The sequence below is a fragment of the Montipora foliosa genome, chromosome 9, assembly GCF_036669935.1.
Source record: "Montipora foliosa isolate CH-2021 chromosome 9, ASM3666993v2, whole genome shotgun sequence".
NCBI classification, from domain to species: domain Eukaryota; kingdom Metazoa; phylum Cnidaria; class Anthozoa; order Scleractinia; family Acroporidae; genus Montipora; species Montipora foliosa.
The window spans coordinates 35,959,072-35,976,571 of NC_090877.1; the positions used below are offsets into that span (position 1 = coordinate 35,959,072).

Consider the following 17,500-nt stretch of genomic DNA (forward strand, 5'->3'; position numbering starts at 1 on the left):
AAGTTCGATTTGAATACGCTACGCGTGGAGGGGAATATATTTTTGGATCCGGAAAGAAAAAGTTGCGGATTATTAAAAATATGCGGATGCCTGTGGACGGGGCCTGAGACGCACGGCCATTATTGGCATCCAACACGAAGTGGCCCCTGAAGTCTAATCCTTTGCTACCTATTTCCAAGTGTTATGTAAGAGTAAAGGTTAATGTTATTTTTCTGTTTCTCCTTGTCTGTATTCTGAGACACGAGTGATGCTAAAGTTGGGGAAAAGAGCAAGGAGAGACTTCGTGACACTTATTGAAATCACATGTCTAATTAGAGGCCTTTCTGCACATCTTGAATCAAGGGCAAGGGCTAAAATATGAGCTTTGCTAAGCATCATGAAGATAGTGATAATTAAGAGGTTTTTCTCACCTTCAAATGTACAAGCCCCAACCAAACTCACAATGTTTGGATGGCGCCCCACGTGAATCAGCGTTTCTAACTCACGTATGAGTGACATTCGTTCCCGTTGGTCTGAGTTATCTGTGAAAAAAAAATTATGTGCTTAAAGGTAAGTGAGGATATTTGCGTTAGAGAGTAAGATAAGCTAGGTACAAACGCCAATCAAAAGATAGATAATGATATGTCTCCGGCGAGTTAGCCAGGCTATAGAATAGAAGGCGTTTCTTATTCGAGTGGACTCCGATGATCGGAAACTACACAGGGATTAAAGAAAACTTTAGTTGATGGAGACTCCGGGTAGGTGATGATCGGGAGAAATTCGAGCCTAAGACCTTCCGATTAGCTAGTTCCGATGCTCTACCACCGAGCTAAGGGAGACGCGTGGGAGCGAGGCTATTAGATGCGTGTCACGTGACAATAGACCAGTTTCGTATTATAACGGCTAGATTGGATCTAGCATGAAATGGCGGCTAATGCAGGAGAAATGATTTTCACGTGAAAAGATTCCCCCGCAGTAGCCTCCATTTCATGCTCAATCCAAGCCAACCGTTTAAAAACGAAACTGGCCCATTGTCCTGAGTTATGACAAAGATAGATACGCCACATTCAGGAGCGATACTTTATGAAAAATTACATAACATAACTGACCACTTCAGGGCCAAATAAGGAGACAAAAACCGGTCATTCCATGCAACCCAAGTGGTATCGTTTGTAGTATTTGTAGTGTTAAGTACTAATATGCGCTATTTAAGCCTCGGTACTCGTTCGAGAATTGTTAGTTATGAATGACCGTCGAGGGTGACATTTTATATACGCACAGCATCTTCACCTCACTAACCTAACGCAATGTTATGGAGTTGTCGTTAAGTGTCGCACCTGATTCTAGCGTACCCATTCTTGCCAGAACCTATTGTCCTGTGCTAGGACTGAAATTGTCTGAATAATGCATTCTCGCAATAACCATTAGGGTATGGTGTAATGTTAACACCCGTGGGTTGAGTTTTTAGGTTCTCTACTCTTCACAGACAGGTTTTCTCCGGGTGCTCCGGTTTCCCCTTTCGTGAAAACCCCAACATTTGACTTAATTTGTGTTAATTGTTAATTTCAGTTTACATTGTCTCCAATTAGTGCTCCAGCGCTAGAACGACCGGAGACTTAAGTAAAGTTTCTTTCCTATCGTTTCCTTTTACTTAGTCATTAAAGGGAGTGTTTCATGTCTCTGGCCTTGGGCAAAGTGTCGCCTAAGCCCATTTAAATCCATTGTTATTGAAGCAATTGAAAGCATTGATACAGTAAATGGAAACAATGCCGTGGAAGTGGAATTATTCATCGGAATTACTTTTGCAATATCGTGCGTAGAATAAAATGTTCGACCCGTACAATAAATTCGATGGTCAAACTAAATTTGATATTTACTGTGTAAACCCGCAGTAACGTCCACCACATTTGGGCCTCAGCTTTTCAGTGTATTTGCTTTAATACTCTCTGTGATTAATGAACATCATCTGGTTCAGTAAGAAAAGTACCGTAAAGTCTACTGCTAGAGCCAAAGCTTGGTCATGCGCAAAACCGTCAAACTGTCCCTTTAAGGGTTTGCAGTCATATATAGAATCATCAATTTTGCTGAGCGTGGACAAAACTTGTCAAATGGCTGCTCGGCCAATTTTAGAGCAATACAACACTTACCCTTGAGTCGTTTGACAGCTACTGACAGCTGCTGCCCGTCAATTCGTAAGTAGTATCCTTTATTTACGATACCAAACTCTCCTCCTCCTAGCCTCTCGTGTGTTAGGATGATCCTATCGCGAGGAATTTCCCAGTTTCGATTGCATGTAGCCATTGTCGTTAAGTACAGTTCATTATCAACGGCTTCTTGTCCGTCAGTGGTAGTTACTGTGCCGTCTTGAGTGGAGCTTATGCTGACGATACTTGCTTGACTAAGGGGCAGATCGTTTATGATATCCACGTCATTTTTAATATGAAGCTGGATAAGTTCTTCGTGCCTAATTAGCTGTTTTTATGAAATAAAACAACAAAACTGCAAATGTATAAAAATAAATAGTGAAAGTTAGCTCCATTAAACGAATTAAGTAGTGCTTTCTGTCAATGGTGACTTGGAAATTATAATCTTCTCGGAATGCTGAACACGTAGCACTGAAGAACTTTGCTTAGAGTATGGATGTAAACCTTTTAATTTGTTCGCCAATCTTTGTTCCTAGAGGTCTGAAGCATACTTTTTCTCTCTTGATTTTCCAAACAAACATGTCTTTCTCCATCGTTTAATTTTGGTTGCACAGCTTCCGAAAATGTCTTTGAAAATTCATTATAGTTTTGTTACGGTTACGGTTAATTTTAGGGATTAAAATCCACGCAGTCCCTTAAAAAGCCAGTTATCTCTCTAAAGGAAAGAAAAAGGACCTTTATTTAAGTGTCTAGTCATTCTAGCGCTGAAGCACTAATTGGGGACACTGTAAACTAAAAATTAACAAGTAACGCAAATTAAGTCAAATGCAAGTTTTTGAGGAGAGGGGAAACCGGACTACCCGGAGAAAACCTCTCAGTGCAGAGTAGAGAACCAATAAACTTAACCCACAAATGGCGCCGAGTCCAGGAATCTAACCCGGGCCACATTGGTGTGAGGCTCTCACCATTGCGTCTCTGCGTCACAGACGTTCAAGAACAAAAAGATCGCGGGCCCGGGTCAAAGGTTCAAAAGTAGAATCATTCGTTTCTGCTACCGACAAGCATACCGGTTTGGAATTTTATTGCTGCAAAAGGCCGACGCCATAAGGACACATTCACATTACTGCAGATAGAGTCAACACCAAGCAACTAAAAATATATTATCAAGATTAACTATTTTCTTGGAAGAAAAAGATATCATGCAACAGTATGAAGTTACAAATCTAAAGACTCATGGAGCAAAACCCATTCCTAAATGAAATCTTACAGGATCCGCCTAAAAGATGCGTTCACTCCAGTATGTATTCCAGAGACCAAAATGTGACAGAAGGCAAAACAAACCAGACTACGTACAGTTAACACCGTGATTCAATTGATTGGATGCACTTTTTCTCATCAAAGGCAAAAACTCAGAGAAGGAGACAGACACATTGTTCTCCTGTAAGTGATTTTGGTCCTTTTTCATTACATTCGGGTAAACATTCGGGTACTCAAACGTATGACGAAACAGTATATAAACAGCAAAACACATTGGAAATTTAAGACAGCAAGGAATGCCGAGCCTCACTAACCACTCTTTCATGCAACTGGGCCTTGGCCGTCTGAGTCCACCATATTTGCATTCGGTGTGTTTTAAAAAAATGTTTACTGTCTCCGTCCCCCATAAGAAATGCAGTTATAAAAGCGAAATTCCTCGGCCATGATGTCCCCATTATTTTCCCGCTACGTACTGCGGGGTTCGGGGCCCCGTGATTTAATTGACGTCAGGAAATATTCCCTTATATCACAACTGAGTAAAGTCAAAGCTGTCCTCACTTCATTATTGAGCCGATGGCTAGCTCTTCTCCATTGCTTCTGTTTGAAGAAAAATAGGATTGTAACTAGCAGAAGAAGAATTACTCCTACAGCAATGCTGACACCAGACCAGAGAAATGTGGACGTCTTGTCCGTCCTGGCATCCGGTTTACCTGTTGAAAGTATAATGCATTTAGTACATGTAAACAATGATGTCAATTGAAGAATAAAATAATAATCCACTTATTTTGAGGTGCCTTTCAGGGCCAAAGCAAAAAAAAAAAAAAATAAAATAAATGTACAAATCAAGGAAATGTACAAATCAAGGAAATTCCATCTGTTGTTTGGCTATTTTGCAACAGTGTGTTCAGGTAATGCCCAAAACAACGCCACAAAATGTGTCCAGGATCAGGCTTGAGGATTTCGTCAAGTTCATCGCCGTCGAAGATTCCCCCGATAGTTAAATTCTAAAGGGATTTTAAATTTGTGTTAAATTGTCAAGACCTGACATAAAAGTACATGGCATGGTAGGTAATTTACTTACAAGTGTATTGAAAAACGCATCAGCCGTTCCTATAATTTATTCATTTATCACATATCTTCTTTTCAATTTTCAAAGATTTTACAATGCCCCACTTGTGTCAATTTACAGAGATTTTACAAAGCCCCGCTTGTGTCAAATAATAGAGATTTTATGATGCCCTACATGTGTCAATTTACAGAGATTTTATGATGCTCTGCTTGTGTTAATTTACTGAGACTTTAAAATGCCTCGGTTGTGTCAATTTACAGAGATTTTATGATGCCCTGCTTGGGCCAATTTACAGAGGTTTTACAATGCCCTGCTTGTATCAATTAGAGAGATTTTACAATGCCTTGCTTCTGTCAATTTACAGAGATATTATATAGGATAAAATAACTATAGAACATCTTTGTAACTGTCAAATTTAAATTCTTCAGAGATTTCGTCAAGTCCGTGAATTTTAAAGTTTTTCTCCTTATTGCAGCAGTTAAATTTAGAGATATTTCACATATATTCTAAAAATGAACATACCACAAAAACTGTATAAAATGTCTGCAGAAGTGTATTTGCAGACATTTCGTATTCCATATGTAAAAGTAGGTAAGATTTGAATTCTTATAAAAAGTCTGTACATTTAGAAATATTTCATGAACTCTGTAAATGGTCCAGGTTTTCCAGTGTTAACCCTAGTGAATGTACTGAGCGTATTTATTTCTTGGTGTTTACTGGGAGATACCCTGAAAAAAGAAAATCCAAGGGCTTTTCTTTTTAGCAAAATATTGCATTTTAACCACGGTGAATTCAACAGTCTTAATTAAATAAACAGATAAAAGAGCCAAGGTGAACTTTCTTCAATATTTCACTCGTGCGTTGGGCTCACTCGTGAAATATTTCTTCAGCAATCGCAGAAATCGCAGACATTTCCTCGCAGTTTGGCAGGACATTTGTCATATAAACCTAGTTTAATAGCCTTGCTCCCGAACTTGAATTCGGAAAGTCGTGGGATCGACTCCTGCAAAGGAACCCACGGACTCTGAGTCAACACCGAAAAATCAATCCTTATTAGCGCATAATCATTCATTGTTATATGGCAAGCAATTCTCAGGCTCAGGCTTTTCGGTCGGGATTTTACATTATGGACCATTACCATGGAAACGCTCCGTTTCCGAATTTTTTTCTCTCTCCCGAGAAATTCAAGTTCAGCAAAACTGGGGAGACTGGGGAAGACCGTCGTGTGACGTAGACGTGTGTTGGGTAGCTCCGCTCACGACTGCAGCTCTGTTGAAGCTTCACCGGAAGAAAAATCAAGGCTGGACTCAGAATACAAACACTTCTTGGGATACAAAAGATTCCAAACGTTATTTCCAATCGAAGTTTAACTTATCCTTTGCATAGATTAACATCAAGGAATGTAAACAACCTCAAGCAGATTGAACTCCGTCGACAAAAGAACCATTTCAAGAAACTACAAGTCGCTATCTGGAGTGCTCAATCGATCACAAAGAAAGCTGCTATAACATGTGACATCATAGAATCGAATAAATTAGAAATCCTTACAATTAGAGAGAGTTGGCTAACTAATAGCACCGATGATTCCAGCGTCACCGCTCACCGAGGTCGGTTTTTTTCTTAAAGCTGACCCCTGATCAGGTACTGGTTCTCGATTGGATTGCAGGCTCAACCCAGGTTAACTCACCTTAACATAAACAAGGCTTCATTTTTCGGCGCTTTCTGTGGCTCGACGGGGCTACACGACAATACTACGTCAACTACAATTCTTACACAGTCAGCACTTTTCGTGTGAAAAATCTGACCACAACCATCCACAATGACCACAACCAGGTTTCCTGAGGCAGCGAGACTGAGCATCCCCAGCAAAACATTGTTTTAACGAAAACCCCTGGTCAGCAACCCGGTTCTGGTCGTTGCTGTCTAAGGTCTTCCTCTTAGTGTTCAGGTGGAAAACGTTTGGAAAATGTTTTCTTTCTGTATTTTTCGCTGGTTTCAATCCAGTTTGACATATCATGATAGGTGTGGTCCACAATGGCGGCTACACAGTTATTTTGTATGTTTGGCTACGGCCCCGAGGCGGAAAAGCCGCGGTTATCAAGCGAACATTGCAAATTGCATTCAGCGACGAAGGCATCGAGAAGTTTGTGGTTGTCAGTTTGCTTCGTTTTTATTATGAATCAAATAAATTTGCCCACTTACATGTCGATGTTTGCACACGCTTTGAACTGAGGGGATCGCGCGGCCCGATGTATAAACAATGGTTTCATGGTGACAAATTTCAGTGTACATCCGTCCAGTTTTAAAATATATTAGCCAATAAATTATGCTGGGTTTACTTGGAAAATATTGGCGAGTTAACCGACCTTACAAATGACCTATAATCGGTAATTTCCGGTGTTTATTTTTCAAGTTTGTCACTCTAAAAACAGGAAGAAATGACATTACCTTGTATATTCGCATTTTAATTTTGTTTTAGGCTCTTTCAGAACTACTTGCTGCAGACATCGGGGACAATGTAACTTAAGATGACCCAGTGTCTAATGAACCTCCAATATGCATTGATTTGGAAATGCCTACTACAACCCCAGAAATGCATGATGTGGGAATTTAATTTTGTTTTGATCCCATTACCCTAAAAAGTGTGGAGGTTAAAACTGAGATGTGCAACGCTAAAGGCAATGATAATGGTGTATGTGGTACTGCAAATATTGACTTGTACTCCTATACTTCTTTAGAGGATAATATCCCACAAAATCCACATGCCGTCAAATGGAAGATTCCACATGACCCAAATTATGCCATAGCAGCACCCCCAGTTAAATCCCATCCCCCGATTAAATCCCATTGATACACCCACAGCAATTTTTCCAACCTATGACATTTTACATGTAACAAGTTTGATAGAATCCCCTTACCACCAATGCAAGACGCTCTTGTAGATGAAAAAGTGGATACACACGATGATGGTGAGAATAACAATGATGATGAAGATTTAGATCCCCATTGGCTATTACCAGATGATAAAAAATAGTTATCCAATGATGAGATAGTGTCATCTGAACATGAATTTGGAGATGGCTCTCCAGACAGTGAAAAAGAATTTCTTGTGTTTGGTTCCTGTTTTAACAATTTACTGAAAAGTTGTCCAAAATGTGGGGGTGTGATCATTGACCAAAAAAGGAAAATGGCTGGGAGCATGCTATCAGTTGTCCTAATCTGCCATATTGGGCATACAGAACTGTGGGAATCCCAACCAGTTATTAAAAGGAAGCCCCTGGGAAACCTATTATTGGCAGCAGCCATCCTTTTTACAGGAAGCACCTTATTAAGCATCAGCAAGCTTGCATCGGTACTTGTTTCCAGTTGTTAACTGGTAATTTCCATGAAAGATACAAACTTGTATTTTTCTTTGTTTATTTTATTCATGGACATGTTTAAAACCCGTTTTCTCATTCATCTGCATAACAGAAGCCTTTAAGACCCACTCTTCCTCTGGCCCTGGTGGAGGATAAAAAATTCTTATGCACATCACTGCACAAGATGAAAGAACCACCCTCATCTCCTTTCCTAAAATGTCCCAGCACTATCGAGCCAACTGTCTGTAGGCAATATGTTTATAAAATTTATCTTCAGGTGCATCAAATGGATCTTTGCACTGCTGCTCGTACTGATACCAAGCTGTTTGAAGGACCTATCCATTTATACAAACTGGATGGAACCGTGGGTGATGCATTTGGGTTCTTCGCCACATTCACTGCTAGTAACATCCTCGATAAGGTTATTTTTGACAGGCTCAATTTCTTGGCATCATATGCATGCCTCCGCTCTTCCCACAATCTGACAATTGCTACATGCACGCCAACGTTACAAAAAAACTAACATTGCGATTTCTCTGTATTCTTCGTGACTTTCTTCTATTAGGAATGCATTTATAAACAGAGAACGAGCGAACGTAAGCATTGGTGGCAGCAGCAGAAGCAAATTATGTCGCCTTCACGCGTATTCCCTTAAAGCATTGAGTTTAACTTAAGAAGTAAAGTTTATTATCAAGGATTGCGTTATGATGTTTTGCTGTTTTTGAAAGAAAAAGTAAAGTCGCAATGAAACTGCGCAATAGATCGAGTAGCCGAAGAAAAGCTCCGTTTTCGCATCCCTTGAAACGATTTATAAAGACAACAAGGAAGAAACAGAAAGACCAATATAAGAATTTATCAACAGAGTTGAGTTTATTTCGCAGTATTGCATTTGTTTCTTCGATTCATCGCTTGCCATGCATCGCTTGCCATGCATTTGTCGCCCACGTCTTCGGGGTTGCTAACCGCTTCAGCAAAGCTCACACGCTGTTCAAACTGGTACGGCCGAATTGAAAAACTTTGGCAGGCATGTTCCTCATCGATTTTATTAGAATACGTCCCAGAATCGGCCACTTTTAGCGATGATGTAAAGGCAAAAGCTCCTTCTTCGCCAATGCAAAATTTTCTACACAACTCTGGGTTTAACGCTTCTACGTCACACGATGATACGCTGACCGCTTTCTGAGCAAGCGGGCAATTCTCAAGATGGCGGATTTCGATTTGCATTTTCGGTCGTCTTTCAGGTGCAATATTTCATTTAAATGAAACGATATGGGAATGATGTTATTAAAAAGTGAGACATAAACTCGAGGCCAAACATACAAAATACCTTCAATTTTACCCCGGAGTTCCCCTTTAAAGCTGAGTGTTATTTTTAATTTGCTTAGAGCTGCTTTTTTCTCTGTATTGCAATTTTTGCATATCTTTAGAAGCTTTAATATAGTGACATGATGCCTGGAGGACCTATGACTAGAACAGAAACGAAAGGAGAACGAAAGAGAACGATAACGACAAAACAGAATACCAGTAATAGCTCATACTTAGTGGAAGAAGTTACTCCACAAATTCTTTCCTTGGGCACTAAACCGTTTGTTATTTTCAAAAAGTTGTTTAGTCGGTTTTTCCTTTGTTCAGGAATGAAAATCGAATTTTTATTGTCAACTGGAATTAAATAAAAACAAGACGCCTAGGGGCGTTACCGTGGGATGCATTGACCTTTCCTTTCTTCCTTTCCTTTCAAGCAAGAATTTACCCGACATCCGAACAATTTTCTTTTATCCCCGTTAAATGCCATCAGGTGGAAGCTATTATTAAGAACATGGCCCCAAACAAAGCCCCTGGGATCGATAAGATACCTGCACGGATAATTAGGGACTGCCTTCAAGCCATTTCGTACCCTCTTACTTCAATAATCAACACCTCACTTTTTTCTGCTTGCTTCCCAAATGTGTGGAAAATTGCCGAGGTGAAACCAATACCCAAGGAAGGCGATCACGAAATAGCCAATAATAACAGACCTATATCACTTCTACCTATTCTATCAAAAGTGTGCGAGAGAGTGGTCACAATCAGCTTATGGAATACCTAACTTCTAAAGGCCGCTTATCTACCAAACAAAGTGGTAACAAAGAGAAACACTCCACCGAAACCTCTGTGATTCAGACCACCGACATGATATTGAGTGCGATTGATAAAAAGCACTTGACGGCGGTAATTCTGCTTGACATGAGAAAGGCCTTTGACAGTATAGATCACAACTTGCTTCTTGTCAAGCTGCAGGACATCGGTGCCTCGCCTTTAGCTTTGCAGTGGTTTCGTAGTTATCTAACCGCTCGCTATCAGGTTGTCACGATTGGGACAGCATCATCGGAACGACTACACGTGGCCAGTGGAGTGCCTCAGGGGAGTATTTTAGGGCCACTCCTCTTTAACATTTATATGAATGATTTGCCATCAGTTCCACAACATTGTTCTGTCCAGTGCTACGTGGACGACACTAAGCTCTTGCTGTCTTTCCGGCTTCAAGATCAATCACGTATAGTCGCAGAAATAAATCAAGATCTTACAAGAGTACGTAACTGGTGTTTCGATAACCAGTTACTGTTAAACCCTGACAAGACGAAGCTCCTAGTTTGTGGCAGTAAGCATGGGGCCGCCAAAACCCGCAACTTCAAGCTTTCGTTCCTTGGAAAACAGCTTGCTCCAGTGGAGGCTGCCAGAGACCTTGGTGTTATATTGGACACAAGTTTAACCTTTGACGATCATGTCACTGCAACTGTCGCTTCTTGTATGTCGCGACTAGGCCAGATAAATCGTGTTAAACATTGTTTTGACAAACGCACTTTAATTATTATTATCAATGCGTTAGTTTTTAGTAAACTTTTTTATTGCTCTTCAGTCTGGAGCAATACTTCACAATCTAACATTGCTAAACTCCAAGCTGTTCAGAATTTTGCCTGTAGAATTGTTAGTGGGTCAAAGAAATACGATCATGTTACTCCCATTCTCAAACAACTCAACTGGCTCCCCGTGAAACAACACATGTATTATCGCGATTCAATTATGGCATTTAAATGCATGAATGGCCTTGTTCCGGGGTATCTATCTGATCAATTCATTAAACGTTCATCAATATCAACACGCAAAACTAGAAACTCACAGCTGTTAAATATACCGTTATTTAAAACCGCAACTGGCCAAAGATCATTTTACTATCGTATGGTATCTCTTTGGAACGCTCTACCTCAAGTAATTAAGTTAAGTCAATCGTTAGCTCAGTTTAAAATCTTGATAAGGAAAAGACTCTTAATGGATAGCTAGCTGAATTTATCCAATACCGCATTAGTATGGCATTTGTTTTTCTTAGCGCATTTTGAATTTTATTCATATAGAATTATTTTATTTTATTTCATTGTAGTATTTGTATTTCACTGAAAAGCCCCTTGGGGACGTGAAATAAACGTATGTATGTATGTATGTATGTATGTATGTATGTATGTATGTATGTATGTATGTATGTATGTATGTATGTATGTATGTATGTATGTATGTATGTATGTATGTATGTATGTATGTATGTATGTATGTATGTACCTATGAATGGCTAACCATGGTCACCATCAGCTTACACAAATTCACCACTTTTCAGTAAACTGCTATGGAGGTTAGTCAATTAATACAAACGTGGTATATTTTGTAGGACAGCAAAGTTTTCACAATCAATATGACAATGTCTACTAATCACATGCTCAATTCGGTGTGCATTGTTTGTGCCGCCAAAATTAATTTGCACAGTCATTTTGTGAGTGACCAAATAAAGGTTCATAATTGATGCAAACTTACACTTAAACTGCAGAGAGTATGTGGGGATTACATGTGCAGAGCAAAAATGTGAAATAGCCTTAATTTGTGCACCATATTTTTACAGTTGTGATTTTGAACAGCTGAACTCAATAATTGCTAAATATACTACTTGTTACATTTTTGTAACAAGTCCTTTTTTAGGCTCATCAATGTCACATGTTTAAATAACGTTTTTCAGGTTTTTTCATTTCAGTCTACTACCATGATTGTATTTCTACAGTGTAACTTTTTCAACAAGCACTTCTCTGCTTACACACAGCCGAAAAAAGGTATGATTGCAAATACACCAAAACACAGAACAACAACAAGGGACCAAACAAACAAACTCAGGAACATTCCTCGCCACACCTTTCAGAAAACAGAGTTAAAAATTTGTTTCTTGCAACAGAATTACAGCAAGCTTTTCTCAGACCCGTAGACAGATTTTAGCATGGATAATGGCAGAGACTGGTTCTATTATCCATGATTTCCGCAAGGCTACATAAGAAGAGGCGCAGCTGGCTTGTTTGATTGGCATTCTCACCCAGTCTCTGCCTCGCAAAAGTGGTACTTCTTATGTGGCTGCGCCATATTCTGCCAATAGCACTTAATTCATGTAATGCTTGGGGGCGAAGGGGGTACTCAACAAATGTTTATGTGGGGAGGCTCTGCCCCGAGGTCCAACCCCTTACCCTTTATATACCATTTTTCATGTAAAAGGCAATCCTTTCACATACCTTCGCTCCCCCAGGAAAATGCTACGACCATTGCATTATTCAATGGGTGTAGATTTATGCCAGTGATGGATGGAATTATCCATTATTTGAACAAAAAGGGCCAGATGGCGAGCCTTTTATCCCTTTTAACTAAAACTAAATTACAAACAGTAATCATGACTAGCTGACTTAGGTAATACTGCTATTCCGCTCACGGATTCCCTAAAACACCTTAGCTTCCCTGGGCCTCATTTCAGTCATTCCACTTTCCATTTGGTGACAGCAATAATGATTATCTTACAAGAATTTATGAGGAACTAATTTCACATAACTGTTTCAATTTATATGACCAATCTTCCCCGTTTTACACAGATCGGAATTTTCTTTGGTACACCAATCAATCCCCAAGAAACAATGAAAGGTTACTGTAAGGTTTTTGTATTCTAGAAGGTAAATTATGTTAAAAGTTACAACCGAAGCTGAAAAGATTGAAGGACATTTAGCTGGGTTCACCATTTCAAGCTTGTATATACAAGAAAATTACCTTAATCATTCCTTCTGGAAGCTAAAAACAAAATCCTAAGTGCATCTATCCACTAATTTGCATGTTGTTAATCCAGAAAAACTCTACTTTGAGTGTATTTTCCTATTGAAGTTATATTTAGAAAATAGTGTCAAGACAGATGTAAAAGTATTAATAAGTCAGTGATGTGATGTCAACATCTGAATAAAGAAGCCAGTAAAATCCCATACAAGACTCTGGGACACAGATCCAGAGAAGCAAAGGTCACGTGTAACAGGGAGGGAATAAAATGTGGGTGTGCCTCATTTAAGGCATGTCTTGAGATGACATACGAACTTAAAACAAATTAAATTGTACCTGATATTAATTTTGGAGGACAAAAACAGATAGAAAAAAAAAAGGAAATACATGCAGTAGAGCCCAGTAACTCGAACTCTACGGGTGAAACGTTAACGAAAAACAATTTGAGATAGCGAGGTTTCAAGTTAACGGGTTTGATTGCACAATTCAATTTGCCACATCAAAAATCGATAGTTGGTGATTTTTGAGCACTTCAGTGTTTAGGGCACTTAAATTAAACTTATTTTATGAAAATGATAATTGGGCATTTTTATGATAAAATGTGATTAGTTCGTTGCACCAATCAAACATCAAATGTATGTAGTGTTGACCACAGTGTTAGTTTTAGTGTTTTTACCGATTATAGAAAAGAAGAGCTAATGGGATGGCATCCACGTGGACTTACAAGAACCAGAGTTCGAGTTATCGGGGTAAAGTTCAGTGAATTTTTGATCAAGGGAAAGGAAATTTAGTTCGAGTTGGCGGAAAATCGAGTTATCAGAGTTTGAGTCAATGACTGAAAAGTGAGGTGAAATAGGATTAAGTTTAAGTTAGTGGGAAGTTCGAGTTATCCGAGTTCGTATTATTGGGGTTCTACTGTACTTACAATATATGCAAGAGCAGCGATTACCAGTCCAGAGGTCTTAAAAGAAGAAGAAGGAGAAGCAGTTCTAACTGTACTGCCGGCAGCTGAGTACTTGAATTGAGGAACATGATCACCACGGAGAAGCGTGAATTATCGGCGAACTGTCCTAAATGTTGCTTACTGCTTTTCAGTTACTTCTAACAGTACGGCAGGGTTTAAAAGAAGATCAAACAGGTATCCTTTCCCCTTTTTAAGCCTCAGACTCTGTTCTCAGTTTCCACGAAGAACCCAGGGAGCCACCATTTTTGTTGTGCAAGGAATAAACCAATGAGAGCGCACGTATGAACGCGCAATGGGATGCACCAATCGGCGATCGCTTTAGTTCGCTGTGTGCCACGGTCTTTCTCTTACCGCCGCCATATTGGAAAGCGAAACGACCCTGGGGACGAGGTTGCGTGGAAATCACCCAAGGGATAAAAAGGCAAATTCGGCCCGGTAAAGCCAGATGTCTTGGTGACGCAAAGGCAACACGCACGCGCTTCGACCCGAAAGTTTCGGGTTCAAACCCAGGAACGCGGTGGTTGAAAAAGGGACATGTCTTTATTGTGACATCACTTCCCGCGGGAAACTGGTTACGGGAAACTTTAAAAAAACATTGCAATTTGCGGATAGGAAGAAAAAGAAACTCAACCAAATTTTCACCCACGGAATTATCTGTACTCTTTTGGACGTAACGAAAAAGTTGATTTCTTTGTTTGTTTTGCTCTAAAATGCGAGCGAACAAGTGCTTTTTAATCCGTTTGCCCAGCTGGTTTTCGATGTGCCTCGACAGTGACAAGAAAATAGTGTACTTATGTTATAAACACGTAATCGCAACGAGTTCTCGTAAAATTAGGGGGAAATTTCACTAGCTTGGGTTTTCAGAAGTTTGTTTAAAGCATCTAAACGTTATTTAAGTGTTGGAGAGCATTTTATTTGAAGTTCGTCCTTTCTTGGTTGCATTGCCGTATTTTGCCGATTCTTGTTTCAAGCCAACCTGGCGTGTTTCAATGAAATACATAAAAATGTGAATTGATCATGTCGTTTTCAGAGATAAAGTGGAATAAAGTACATCAGTAAACTTCTTTTTTGACCTTGAACTGACAAAGTTTTTCTCTTTTTTTTTATGTCTTCTAATTTTAGCGTGATTCCTATTCAATGGCAATTGACAGTTGACTCTCAAATGGCTTTTTCCCTTTTCCATTCGCTCGCTGAGGGTGTGCTTGTTTTCTTTTAAAACTCATGCGGTTCAAGAAAAATTCATTGCCAAACTAGTTAATTCCAAAGTACATTTCACTCGAAAAGCCGACATCGTACTCATCGCTTCCTGATTCATGCGTGGACAATTCGAAACCTTTTATTTCAGTAACCCTACAGGCAGTAAGAATAAATAACCAAAGAGCTCCGCTTTTAGGCTTGGCTAAATCTATGTATTATGACGTGTCAAATAGTCTGCCATCCAGCCAGCGAGTTTTATCTACCTGAAAATAATGCTACTAAAAAGCTCATCATCTCTATGTCATCAAACACCTGTTCCAATGCCAACACAAGTGGTCAAGAAGCATGTTGATTTGCTCGTAACTGTGATAGGTCAAATAGTTACATCATCACAGTCTAGTTGTACATTCCCTAGCCTGCTGAGGATATCGCATGTCGAACCAAAGTTGAGGTAACATGACACGGATAAAAACCTAATTTTTTTTGGAGCTACCGACCTGTCTCCCATATAGCTTTTCTTCGTAAGGTGATGAACCAAATGCATACTTACTTGTAAGATTTCAACTTGTTTCCATCCCTACAGTCAGCATATCATCAATAACATTCGACTGAATCCACCTTAGTGCAAATTTACTAATGTCATTCTGAGAATTCTCGACGACCATCAAGATGTGGTACTTGTCCTACTTGATTTGTCGGCGGCGTTTGATACTCTCGACCACCACATTCTGTTATCACGTCTAAAGGCCTGGCCAAACGCCCGCAACATTTCGACGCAACATCTTGCAACATTGTTGGGCACAACATGTTGAGTACGTTTGGCCACCCTATTGCGATATGTTGCGTGCGTTTGGCCAGTCCATTCAACACATGACACAAGATTTTGCGTTGAAATGTTGAGAGCGTTTGGCCAGACCTCAGTGTTATACTTTGGCTTCACAGGTAGCGTATGGTTCAGGTCATTTCTCACAGAAAAAGCGCAATCGACTTTAATTCAGCCAAAGAAACTTTTTTTTTTTATGAGGAAAAGCTTCAGGGGGACATTATTCGTGCAAGGGCTCGTTGGTGTGAACATGGTGAAAAAGCACCAATTGAATAAAATTTTTAATCTAGCGAAAAGGAACCATGTTAAAATGCATGTGCGAAAATTGGTAATTAGTGGTTGGATCACTGCAGACCCTTTTAAGATACTTTTTGAGCAAAAGCGTTTTTATCAAGAATCATATACATGTCCGAGTAAAAAGAAGAATACACGTAATACGCAAGCAACGGTATCCTTCTTCGATAATTTAAATAGCCCTACAATTACGGATGAATAAATGTTATCTTGTGAGGGCAAGATTACTACGGAGGAATGCAGGGTAAGGTTCTTCAATGTTTTACTTATGGCGAATGCCGTTCTCACAAAAACAAGCTGTAATCACTGTTATTGAAAAAAAAGGAAAGGATCGTTCATTTCTAGAAAGCTAGAGACTGATTTCGCTTCTTAACGTAGGTGCAAAATTATCTCTAAGGTCTTAGTGACAAGGATTAAACTGTCCTTCCAAGTATCATTCATCACAACCAACTTCGTGAAAGACCGCTATATAGGCGAAACTGCCCGATCGCTTTATGATCGAATGGAGTTTTCTCTCAAAGAGAATATTCCTGGTTTAATGATCTTTATTGACTTCCACAAAGCCTTTGATAGCTTAGAACGGATCTCTCTAGTTAGCTGCTTGGAAAAGTTTCAATTTGGTCCCGATTTTAATCGCTGCGTTAAGGACGTTCGCGCTAATTGTTTGTGCGCAACGTTACTGCGCAGGTAACGCGACTGTAATATGTCACGCATTACTTCGAGCATTAGTGAAGTTGAGGTCTTAAAACCTTTGCAAAAACCGTGGACGATAAGTCTTGCACAGCGTTGGATGAGAGAAGATCGTGATCAGTCAAAATTGATTTAAAATATTTTTGAAAGTCAAGTAGACTACTGCACGACTGATATTCGCGAGGTTTTATCAGTCGTGCACTAGTCTACTTGACTTTCATACAAATTTTTCAAGCATCAGTTAAAATAACATGGCGATAAAAACGCCGAGGAAAAAAATCCAGGCCGGCAAAAAAATGGCACATTTATTTCCGAATCATCATGAAACTTCAAAGAGAAGTGAGCGGGAGGATGGAAAAGCTCTGGAAAAGGTAGCTGATCGAGTAGACTAGTGGCTGAAAGTTTGGAAAACTCGAGGAGGAACCGTTGCGTAAATTTAATGGGGCTGTTTCTTTTTAATGCTTTTATTACCCTACGAACTTAAGTTCAAAGTGAATGCATGTTTTTAAAGCTCTTTTCCTTTACTTTCGTGAAAATTAATTGAGCAGTATTTTCGTCCTCGTCCGCTTGAATAGTGCGGACCTGATTTGATTGATTTCAGAAAAAAACACACTCCAGAGGATG

The 17,500-nt window shown here is 39.6% G+C and overlaps 1 protein-coding gene across 10 annotated transcripts in view; it reads right to left on the bottom strand.

Moving 5' to 3' along the window:
- The window catches only part of LOC137971978 (fibroblast growth factor receptor 4-like), a 72,913-nt gene that overhangs the window by 12,300 nt on the left and 43,113 nt on the right, over window positions 1-17,500 (bottom strand). For all 10 annotated transcript variants that reach the window (XM_068818736.1, XM_068818741.1, XM_068818739.1 and 7 more), the window contains 3 exons: window positions 3,939-4,090; window positions 2,127-2,451; window positions 411-521 (listed from right to left, as the gene is read on the bottom strand). In XM_068818736.1, coding sequence (XP_068674837.1) covers window positions 411-521; window positions 2,127-2,451; window positions 3,939-4,090 — 588 coding nt within the window. The remainder of the gene's footprint in view (window positions 1-410; window positions 522-2,126; window positions 2,452-3,938; window positions 4,091-17,500) is intronic.